We start from the raw sequence: 11,708 nt of genomic DNA on the forward strand, positions 1-11,708 counted from the left end.
AGTCAAGAGGGGACTGTGAGAACAGAATTTTAGAATTTTAAGAACAGAATTTTATGGGGACATTTAAACTGAGATTAATCAATCATGTATTGCTGGCTTGGCCTTGCGGCTGGGACAGCGCGATGGCAGAAAAAGATATTATGCTTCAATGACTACTTTAAATACCTCTCCCCTCCACATACGATGATATTGTGTTATCATGGTATGATAAAAGGAGGGATTGTTGGAGAATTTTCTGAGCTTTGCTAATTATTACTTAACTTTGTAGAAATAGAAAAACAGGACGCAGCTTGTAGCTAACCTAACCAATGGTCAGGAAATGTAGACAGAGCAACTGACCACAATCATCTGGCTTAGGAAGGGACAGAGCTCAAGATGGATTTTGGGGAAGTGAAAGCAGAGTGTTCGTTACTGACTCTTCCGCTTTTATCATGTTTGTGCAACCTAGCCAGAAGTAACGGCCAAATATAGTACCTGGAGTGTGTACGTTAAATAGGGAACAATAGCTTGTTCTGCTCGAACTAACGCTCTACTGACCTCGGACATTGCAAAGGGCACAGAGCTGCAGGTGGTCTTGTGGTTGTCCTGTGGTTTCTGCTTAATTGTGAAACTGCTAGCTCTGCTTCTTTTATACTATTTAAGTCCACGGCGATTTGTAGTTGGCGGGAGTAGCGCTGGACCGCATTGAGGTTAGGTGTGCTCCCCCATGATATCATGCTATAAAGGGTTTGATTCCCAACGTCTGAGTCCGGAGAATTTGTTCAACAATTGGGCACAATCTGGATTTTCTTCAACAGGACTCCTGCACTACCTGCCTGCGCCTACTACTCCTCCTGGTGGACGGCCATCCCTCTTCTGCCTGTGCAGCCATTACCTGCGGTGTGGCCACCTCGCTAAACATGCTATCCACGGCGTCCTCAGCACCATGGTCCTCACTGGATACAGGGGTGCGGTGCTTGAGGATTGGAGAAATGCTAACGTTGTACCTCTGATTAAAATAGGAGTGAAAGATAGACAGAATAATTACAGGCCAGTCAGCCTGACCTCAGTCGTGGGCAAATTATTGGAATCTATTCAGACAGATAGGATAAACTGTTACTTAGATAGGCACAGGTTAATCAAGGATAGTCAGTATGGTTCTGTTAAGAGAAGATCTTATTTGACCAACATGATCACATTTTTTGAAGCAGTAACAAGGAAGATAGATGAGGGTAGTGCAGCTGATGTGGTCAACATAGAATTTATCAAGGCTATTTACAAGTTCCCACATGGCAGACCGGTAAAAAAAAATTCCCATGGGATTCAGAGAAATGCAGCAAGGTGGATACAAAATTGGCTTAGTGGCAGGAAACAATGGGTAATTGTTGACGGGTGTCTTAATGACTGTAGGGCTGTTACCAGTGGTATTCCGTGGAGCTCAGTACTGGGTCCCCTGCTTTTTGTAGTATATCTTAACGATTTGGACGTAAAAGTAGGGGGCATGGACAAGAAGTTTGCAGACCAGACGAAGATTAGCTGATTGGCAAATAACAAGGAGGATAGCTGCAGGCTGCGGGAAGTTATTGATGGTCTGGTCAGATGGGCACAAAAGTGACAAATGGAATTTCAGACAGAGAAATGCGAGCTGATGCATTTTGAGAGGTCAAACAAGGCAAAGGAGTACACGATAAATGAGAAAATACTGAGAAGTGTAGAGGAAGTGAGGGACCTTGGAGTCAATTTCCACAGATCCCTGAAGGTAGCAGGACAGGTCGATAAGGTGGTTCAGAAGGCATAGGGAATCTTTACCTTTATTAGCTGTGGTATAGAATATAAGAATAGGGAAGTTATGCTGGAACGGACTAAATCATTGGTTGGACCACAACTTGAGTACTGTGTGCAGTTCTGGTCACCTTATTACAGAAAGGATGTAATTGCACTGGAGAGGGTGCAAAACAGATTTACGAGGATGTTGCCAGAACTGGAACAATGCAGGTTGGAGGAAAGATTGAATAGGCTGGGTTTAGTCTCTTTGGAACAGAGAAGGCTGAGAGGAGATCTGATTGAAATGTACAAAATCTTGGGGAGCCTGGATAGAGTGGAAGTGAAGGATTTATTCACCTTAGCAGAGAGGTCAGAGACGGGGTGGGGGGGGGGGGGGGGGGGTGGGGTGTGGGCATAGCTTTATACTGATTGCTAGAGAAATAGAGGGGAGATGAGGACAAACTTTTTTCACCCAGAGGGTGATAGGGCTCTGGACCTCACTGCCTGAAAGTGTATTTGAGGCAGAGACGCTCAACTCACTGAAAAAGAGTCTGGATATGTACCTCAACTAACATAATCTGCAGGGCTAAGAACCAAATGCTGGAAGGTGGGATTGAAATAGGTGGATCCTTTTCTGGCTGGCACAGACACGATGGGTCAAAGTGGCCTCTTTCTGTGCCTTAAACATTTGATATTTCTATGATACTATGGTTCTTGGAAGCTTAAAATACTAAATTATTCCTCTTTTCTGCTGATATTCGTTCTATGTTTTTTTTACCAATCTTTTACCTCGTAATTCAAATGACATCTGATTCACAGGTCTTTCGAATCAATGTCTGGTTGTTCCACTTAAGAATTCCCTTCCTTAAATGAAAAAAAGTTGGTCAGACTAATCTGAGCAAGATTCCACTCAACTTCACAACCAGTCATTTTGTTTCAGCCTTTTTCAACGTCTGGCCCCAAGTTGCACCATTGCATATTTTGGGATTTTCATGCTTAAAAACTTTTATTTAGAAATTCGCAGTTCTGAATTTTCAATTTACCTCAATGGGGTCCTCAGTTGTGCCTGACCTAACAAGTTACAAATAACGACTACTTATGAATCCAGTATAATTCATTAAGCAAGATGATATAAATACTGAACATAAAAGCACTCAAGGCAATGTGGAAGTTTCTTATCCTTCAAGACCAGGATTCTTTGAATGTTGCCAGCACAGGCGATGCCTTTGTTCTCCTGTCTCTGAATTGACATTACGTTGAACTGTGTTTCAGAATAATTACACCACAGACACCATTGTTAACTGTACCAGCAAAGACTCTGAGTTTCCATCTTTTGGGCTTCCGATTCCTTATTATGATATCCTTTGAGTTAACTCTTCCATTAATTTAACGTGATGTTCATCTGTTGTCACCACACCTCTGTAATTAGAGTGGAGTACGCGAAAAGCATCTCCATCTCTTATTTCCTCGGCTCCAAGAGTTAACATTTCATTGTGTGAACACATATTCCATCCTTGCAGATACAAAGCAGTCGGACAAGCACAGTTTCATCTTCTTATCAACAATGTCAACTACCGTAAACAATTCACCTCAACATTCCCAGGTTGCCAAAGCAATTAAGAATAAATGTGTCCAGTGGAATATCAGGAAAAAATGTTGTTTTTAAACATAAATGTTTTATTCTACAGATACATTTAATTGATCAAGTCAGTTAGCATACATATTAAACTACATGGTTCCTGTTTAATGATAGGTGTCATATCCAGTTCAAGCTTCTTTCACATCAGTTCCTTTAGGGAGAGCAGTCACTCTTCTCCTGACCCATTTACGAAGTTCATCTCTTTCCCTTTGCTCACTACTCGTTATCTTTTATGATTTCTGTTCATTTACTTCCCATCCTCTTGCTCTAGACCCCCTCTTCCCGTCACTAACAGCTCTAGTGTTTGTCTTTACTCCTACAGGCCATTTTCTTCTGGACCTCCAGCGGTCACCTCTTCTCCATTAACCACTGGATCTTTAAGCTGGTCTCAGTTGCTTTGTTTATTAATTAATTTAATAATTGATGTAACTGGATATTTCACGGCGCTCTTTAACTGCTCTCTGAACTCGGACTGAGTGGCCACATAAATAAATGTGTTCGTACAGCAACTTACATTCCGTAGCATATATGCGACCTTTTCAAAGATATAAAAAGAATCATCATCGAAGAAATAACCAACATCAAAGATATATAAAATATACACCAGCCACAGAAATATGAAATTGCCAGATATGCTGAAGAGTAAAATCATGGACTTCCTTCTTCTCTCCATTTCAGAGTCACTGTGATTATCTTTCTTGCTCTGACCCCTCAGTCTCTGGCGAAGTCGACTGGTCACTAAAATGTGTCTGACCGTCAGAGCATTCAGCAACAGAATTAAAATGAACGGCAATAATGGTGTTAAAACTTTTTCAAATCTTCTCCAACCAATCCACCGAGGGTCAGTAAAATAGCTTGGCTTATTAGAACAGCTCCATTCGACATTGTCTGTTACCCATCCAGGTTCATATCTAAAGTAGATGGGAATATTTTTCAGACAGAGCAGGATGCCAGTTGTTGACAGAACCACACTCGCAGTTTTCCTGGTGCAATATTTTGATTTCAGCTTCTGGCAACAAATGGCGACAAATCGATCAAATGTGAAAGTGATGGTGAACCAAACGGAACAGTCGACGGCTGCACGGATCAAGGCATAGAGAGGGCGACACACAGAGGTGAGGTCCAGGAAATTAAATGGGAAATAAAAGTTATTGATTCTCCGGAGTATGATCTCAGTGATAATGACCAGTAGATCCGCCGTTGACATGGCCACCAGGTAACGGGTGGTGCAGCTGGAGAGTCCGCAATTTCCCTTGGACAGGATCACAATTGACACTAAATTAACTGGAAAGGAGAGAAGGGAGAAGTGGCTGTAAATTACTGGAAAAACATTCTCCGCTTCTCAACCCATGCAGGGAGGATTTTAGAACGAAAACCGTCTGGATTGGGATCGGGTCCATGACCTCAACCTGCCTCCAACACCAACACTTCCAGATTTAACAAATCCTGGACGGGGGGAGTACAGCACCCCGCTCACCGGACGCTGGTCAACTAGTTAAATATAGTAATGAGGAGCCAAAGAATGGGTAGACTGGAGAACTGTACCCGATCTCCAACCACTGCCAGTGTAGGAACCCATTCCGGACTCGAAACACTCCCTGGTGTCGAAGAAATTCCTCCCCGATTCGAACCAGTCCCACAGATAGGAGGCACTCATACGTCTTGGATCACTCTCTTTGATGTATAAATGAGTTAGATTGAAAAGGGAGTTTATTTAGTCAATGCAAATGTGATCACAGCACAGGCTTTCATTTCTACAGGAATATCATTAAAAGAAAAGTGTCATAATAATGTATTATAAAGGTGGTGATTGAACATGTAAATAATGTGTACTCTTCTGGACTACACATGATAAAAATATCCAGGGTTATCAACAGGTGCACGTATTCTTCACAAAAATAATACCATAACTGGGGGATGAAAGTGATCGGGATATGTTGTGGCTCCATTCTGTCGATAAGAGAAGGATGAGTGTTGAACTAAATGAGGCCTTTAAAATTATATAAGGTTTAGAGAGGGATAACGTGGACCTGATATTTTCATCTTTGCTGGTGACCAGTTCTGCATTTCCTGAAAATAAAATGGTCATCAATAAATGCACGATGGAATTCAGGAGAGATCTATTCACTTGTACTGCTGGGAACGTGGAATTGAGACCTCTTGGAGTAGTTGCAATGGGGGGAAAAACATGACGAAGCGAAGTTAGTACATGAGGGAGACAGGATTGCAAGGATATACAAATAGGAATAGATGAGGTGGAATGAAGAGTGGCTCGTGAAGAGCAGGAAGACAGCCATGATCTCGTTGCATCGAATGCCCGATTTATGCGCTGTAAGATCAGTAACTTGTCTATTAACAAGTCATAGTCATCAGTATTTTTCGTAATATTGAAGAGGATTATTTATTATTGCAGTGCACTCATGACCAAACGCTTCTCAGGACCGTGCTCGGGAAGGAAATTAATCAGCACCTGATAGTGCTGTCAACAACTCTACTTAGAGAAAGAGTAAGATGGTGATCCGCACTGAATACAATGACAGATACTCCAGGAAATACACAGTCCCTAGTGTTACGTTGTCCACACCAGTTAGTCAGACACAATCAGTGCAGTTCCAGAGTGACAAAGACTCCCAGTTATACATGATCGCTGAGGTCAGGTGCTCCACTCCAGTTCGTGCACACACACACAGGATAATTCTACATTAACAGATAATTCCAGTCATCCTTCCCCTCTGAGATTTTCCTGTTTGAGCTCTGATTCTACAGAATACAACATTCCACATAATTCAACAACTTTACAATGTAGTGTGCCTTGAGCTTGAAACAGTTGAGACAACAGATTAAAATTGCACAGATAATTCAGGAAATTAATACAATTATATTATTGAATGTGTGTCTTTGTAACTGTAACCATTCGATCTCATGTAATATTATTATTCCAATGGTAATGGTAGAAACCAGCTCATACACAGATTTACAAACCTTCATTGGATATATACACTTACCAGGAACGTCAATTATTGCAAGGGTCAAACAGAATATGTTCCTCACCCATTGAATTGGTCGGTGCATTTTCTGCTTGGAGTGATCGGTCTGTTTGTGCTGCATGTAATATCCCTGAAATAAATTCTGAGCTGACACATTCCCAGTGCATTAACTTTATGTCCTCCCGGATCTCCATGGGAATACTGAGGTTGCAAAATTGTTCTAACTTTTTTTCTTAATCTTGAACAAACAGATTACGACAGCTGTGTTAATTCCCTGTTGATGGAATATATTTTCCACTAAAATTGAATTTAACCCATTCCTACCTGCAAGACTGGCCAAATCTGATCACAATAAGCAACTATTCAGAACTGGAAGCTGTGTTAAAGAGAAATGAAGGAAGTCCTACAAAAATCATGAGTCCCATCTGTAGATTTCATGTCGTTTTAGTGATGGCATTCACTCTGCATGACGATTCTGAAATTAAATTCCTAACGTCAGAGAAGCCTCTAACCGTTCGTCTATACCGTGGATGCTCTCTTTATCTATGCAATTCCGTTTAACAATTCATATATTCAAACAAAAAGGAGTATAGAATGGTTGGAACACAGCAGCTGGCCATTTAGTCTGTCTTGTCCGTGTCAGCTCTCTGCACGGGCAGTTCATCTAAACTTACTCCCACATCTCCTCATCACTGACCTGCATTGTTTTTTTCTCTTCAGTTTGCTTATTCAATTCGCTTCTGATTGAATCTGGCTTCACCACTCTTTCAGCCAGTTCATTTCGTATCCTAAACACGTGCTGTGGAAACATACGTTTTCCCTCATGTCCCCATTGATTCTATTGCCAATCCATTAAACCCGCGTCCTTTGGTTTTTGCCACGTCTGCCAATGAGAGCGGTTTCTCTGTGTCTACTCTGTTTAAACCGCCCATGCTTTGGACCAAATCTATCAGCCTTTCTCTCAATTTGATTGTCTAATCTGTCAGCATAAAACATCTGTGACCCCTGGAATTCTCTCTTGAACATTTTCGACATCCGTTGTAACGTCCACACATTGTTCCTCAAAGTGTGGTGCCTAGAACTGGACACAATGGCAGGATTGTCAATATCGTTCTATCCCTCACACAGTCCGAGCTACTCTGTTTCCCTTTTCAACCTCTTTATCTGATACCTCGATGATTGTGGCTGTGTCAAACCCTTCTTTCACATAGAGTTCGTAACTTTAATCAAATTTGCATTTAAATATCTGTACCTCCCTCGCCTGAAAACGGTCCATCTGTGACTCTTCACTTCTCTTCCACGAATTCCTTCTCTCCATTTAAGTGGACAGACTTTGCATCAATATTTACTATAATCCACCAACTTCCACAATTATCTTGACCACACTTCCTCCAACTCCACTTTGCATAAATAATAACTTCCATTCTCTCAGTTTTCTCAACACCTTCTGTTTTTCCCAACGATGCCATCTTTCATACCAGAGCTTCTGCAGTCTCTTCATTTCACATTAACCGTGCATTCCTCGCATTAGTTTTGCAGAGGCCTCAGCTTTATATGTTCCATCACCCGAGTGACTGTCCTCACCTCCTTCCCTACCTTCCAGAACCATGATATTAATTCACTTATTCTCACTTTCCACTCCAACCGCCTCCACCTTCAACACATCATCCACCGACATTTCCACCATGTCCAACTAAAATCGTGAACAAAATATCTTTGTTCACTCTACAGTCACACCCAAGATTTGGTTTGCTTGCCCGCAGCTCCTTTCGATGCAAGTGCAAGAGATACAACAGATTTCCTTTCACCGATGATGATGAGGTCATTAGAAATAAAAGTGGGAGTAGGCCACTCAGACCATGGATCATGTTCTGCCATTCAAAACCATAATAGGTGATCTGAACATGGCTGTAATTCCAATTTCCCGCCAGACAGCAGTAAGTCTTCACTTCCTCGTCAATGAAAAGTCTGTCTAAACCAGCCTTGAATATATTCAATGACCCAGACTCCACTGATTTCTGTGTAAGTGAATTCTAAATGCGATGGAACTTTCAAGAGAAGAAATTCCTCCTCATCACCATTTTAATTGGGAGACCGCTTATTCAGAAACGGTGGAGAATGTGCTGAGCTCAGGAACGGGCAGGGCACCAATGTACTAAACATCTGGGCTTAGACTTAGGCAGCAAGGTGAAGGCTGGTCCTTCTTGTTCCTTGGATGTGGGCATTGCTGGCGAGGCTGGGATTTGTTATCCATCTTTTGTTTCTCTTTGGAACGAGGTGGGGAGCCACCTTCTTGAAACGCTGGACTCCATCTGCTTCCGGTGCATCCTCAGTGGAATTAGAAAGGAAGTTCCAGGATTTTGACCCAGCAATAATGAAAAAATGGCGATGTCGTTCCAACTCAGGATGTCTGTGGCATGGAGGGAACATTCAGGTATTCATGTTTCCATGCGTCTGCCGCCCTTAGCCTTTTAGGTGTTAGCGGTCTCGTGCTTGAAAGGAGCTGTCAAAGAAAATGTTGGAACTTCCTGCGGTGTGATATTGTATATGGTACACACGGCAGCCACTGTGTGCTGGTGGTGGAAGGAGTTAAGTGTTAATATGGAGCACCAGATGTACATCAAGCAAGCCCATTTGCTTGGAACTTGCTGAGGCGCTTGGGGTTTGTTGGCGGCGGCACAGTTCCAGGAAAGTGGAGTGTTTTCCATTATTCCTGACTTATGAACTAAGAACAAAGAACAGTGCAGCACAGGAACAGGCCATTCGGCCCTCCAAACCTGCGCCGATCTTGATGCTTGTCTAAACTAACACCTTCTGCACTTCTGGCGTCCATATCCTTCTATTCCCTTCCTATTCATGTATTTGTCAAGATGTCTCTTAAATGTCGCTATCGTATCTACTTCCACCACCTCCCCTGGCAGCAAGTTCCAGGAACTCACCACCCTCTGTGTAAAAAACTTGCCTCGCACATCCCCTTTAAACTTTGCCCCTCGCACCTTAAACCTATGTCCCCTAGTAACTGATTCTTCCACCCTGGGAAAAATCTTCTGACTATTCACTCTGTCCATGCCGCTCAAAACTTTGTAAACCTCTATCATGTCGCCCATCCACCTCCGTCGTTCCAGTGAAAACAATCCGTGTTTTTCCAACCTCTATTCATATCTAATGCCCTCCAGACCAGGCAGCATCCTGGTAAACCTCCTCTGTACACTCTCCAAAGCCTCCACGTCCTTCTGGTAGTGTGGCGACCAGAATTGCACGCAATATTCTAAGTGTGGCCTAACTAAAGTTCTGTACAGCTGCAACATGACTTGCCAATTTTTATACACTATGCCCCGACCAATGAAGGCAAGCATGCCATATGCCTTCTTGACTGCCTTATCCACCTGCGTTGCCACTTTCAGTGACCTGTGAACCTGTACGCCCAGATCTCTCTGCCTGTCAACACTCCTGAGGCCTTATAGATTGCGATGTAAAAGTCAGTGGATGATTTATTTATTGCATAAATCCCAGCGTCTGATCTTCTCTTGGAGCAACAACATTGATTTGTCTGGCCCAGTTCTGATCAAAGGTAATGCCTATGATATTGATAATATGATAATTGGGGAGTGACCACGATGATGGATATCACGGGGAGTTGGTTAGATTCTCTCTTGTTGGACAGGGCAATTTACTGGAAAATGTGTGATGAGATTTTCAGCTTCTTTTTATCAGCACAAGCCTGACACAAACAATGCACAATAAATGTTCTTTTGTTAGAGTGAAGGTAGGCAGGTTCACTTTGGCCGTCATTCAACCAGACTAATGTTCGTCTCATCTTGGCCTCAAGTTTGACCAAATAAGTGAAAGCGGCAAATCATAGAGTAGATGGAGGGAGTATAAACTGTCATTGATCTATTTGCTGAAACAAGCCACGAGCTTCATGATTGGCTGTGATAATTTCCAATCGATACATTGTAACGATAAAGAGAACAAGGACAATACACAGGGTTGCATAACATATGGACAAGAGGAGGGATCATTGGATCTGATACCGGCTCTTTGGAAAGTTCTGCTGCTATCCATAGAACCATGGGGCTTGCAAAGCTTACTCTGAGCAATTACATGAACCAACTCTTCCCACTACATGGCGGGACATCGTAGTAAAAGGGAGAATATGGTGGTGCAGGGTCGTGCTAATGTGATGGCTAAAGTTCCCATCTTGGTGATGGATCTGTAGCTTGAGGGTCCAGTTGGCAGGTGAGTGGGAAAGCTGTTAGCCGCACAGCTCTGGCTCTCATTTCTGGAAGTGATTAACAACAGATTGAAGGAGTTCCACGGAAAGTAAGAAATATAATTCCCACCCCAGGAATTCATTGTATCTTCTGGATTACCTTAACAAAGCAAAAAAAAAAAAACCTCTCACACCGAGGACTATGCCAGTTGGCTGAAAAGGCAAAGCTGCCACATGTTTCACATTCATGTCAAACAGAAATCAAACACTCGGACTCTCTGGTGAATCAGATTCAATCCTTCGTAAATACAAGCATTTTTCTATTTCAATAATTTCGTTTCCATTCTCGGGAAGATCTATTTCTTCCGTACATCCTAGTTTTACATTTTGTTCCCAAATAGTTCTGTGATTTTTATGTTCGATTTCGCACACTATCAGGATGGAGCATTCTACACTTACAAACTTGACATTCAACAAACCTCCCCAAAAAATCTTCCAGGCAAATCTTCCAGCAAAAGCATGCTCACGTCCTTCTGCCTCTCCCTCACATGAATTGCAATTATTGCAGATTTTTACTTTGCGGTGATTCGGTTCCTTGTTGGTTTGAATTATCCTGAGGGAGGGACTGATAGCCGCATAGAATATTTCGTTCATGCCCTGAAATCAGGCAAATCCCACGCCCTGAAAGAGATCAACAAAGGAACCTGAAACATCCCAATTACAATATCTGAACCTGGGAAGGCGCAAAATGCAGGTCCATTAAGTTAATTTGGTAAACAGGCGCCTGAAAAAGGACGAAGCAGGAGCCAGTCTTACTTCCACATAGGTTTATTTACAGTAGTCATACAGCATAAGTGCAGACGACATTTCCCTTCCCCAGACCAGCTTCCCCCGTACCCCTCCCCTGGTGGAAACTGGCTCTTCCTGATGTCCCCTGATCTTTCCACAATTAGTATCAGCTGCTCTTAATTACAATTGGAACATGCAGCTATACAAACTCAATTGACAAATCATTTGCAACATTGCCTCATTATCACCATTTTGTTATCAGCCCATCAATGTGTCCATTGTACATTATTATTTTTCTTGTGATTCCTGTTTGAATATACAAGCTACATGTGAGCAT

The 11,708-nt window shown here is 42.4% G+C and overlaps 1 protein-coding gene across 1 annotated transcript; it reads right to left on the minus strand.

Annotated features, from left to right (window-relative positions):
- Positions 1-3,770: 3,770 nt before the first annotated feature.
- On the minus strand, positions 3,771-6,454 carry LOC137362779 (probable G-protein coupled receptor 139). Its single transcript, XM_068027023.1, has 2 exons — positions 6,388-6,454; positions 3,771-4,666 (listed from the first exon to the last, which is right to left on the minus strand). Exons 1-2 carry the CDS (start codon positions 6,452-6,454, stop codon positions 3,771-3,773), a joined length of 963 nt encoding a protein of 320 aa, XP_067883124.1.
- Positions 6,455-11,708: the final 5,254 nt, after the last annotated feature.

Source organism: Heterodontus francisci, unplaced genomic scaffold (genome assembly GCF_036365525.1).
Source record: "Heterodontus francisci isolate sHetFra1 unplaced genomic scaffold, sHetFra1.hap1 HAP1_SCAFFOLD_237, whole genome shotgun sequence".
NCBI lineage: Eukaryota > Metazoa > Chordata > Chondrichthyes > Heterodontiformes > Heterodontidae > Heterodontus > Heterodontus francisci.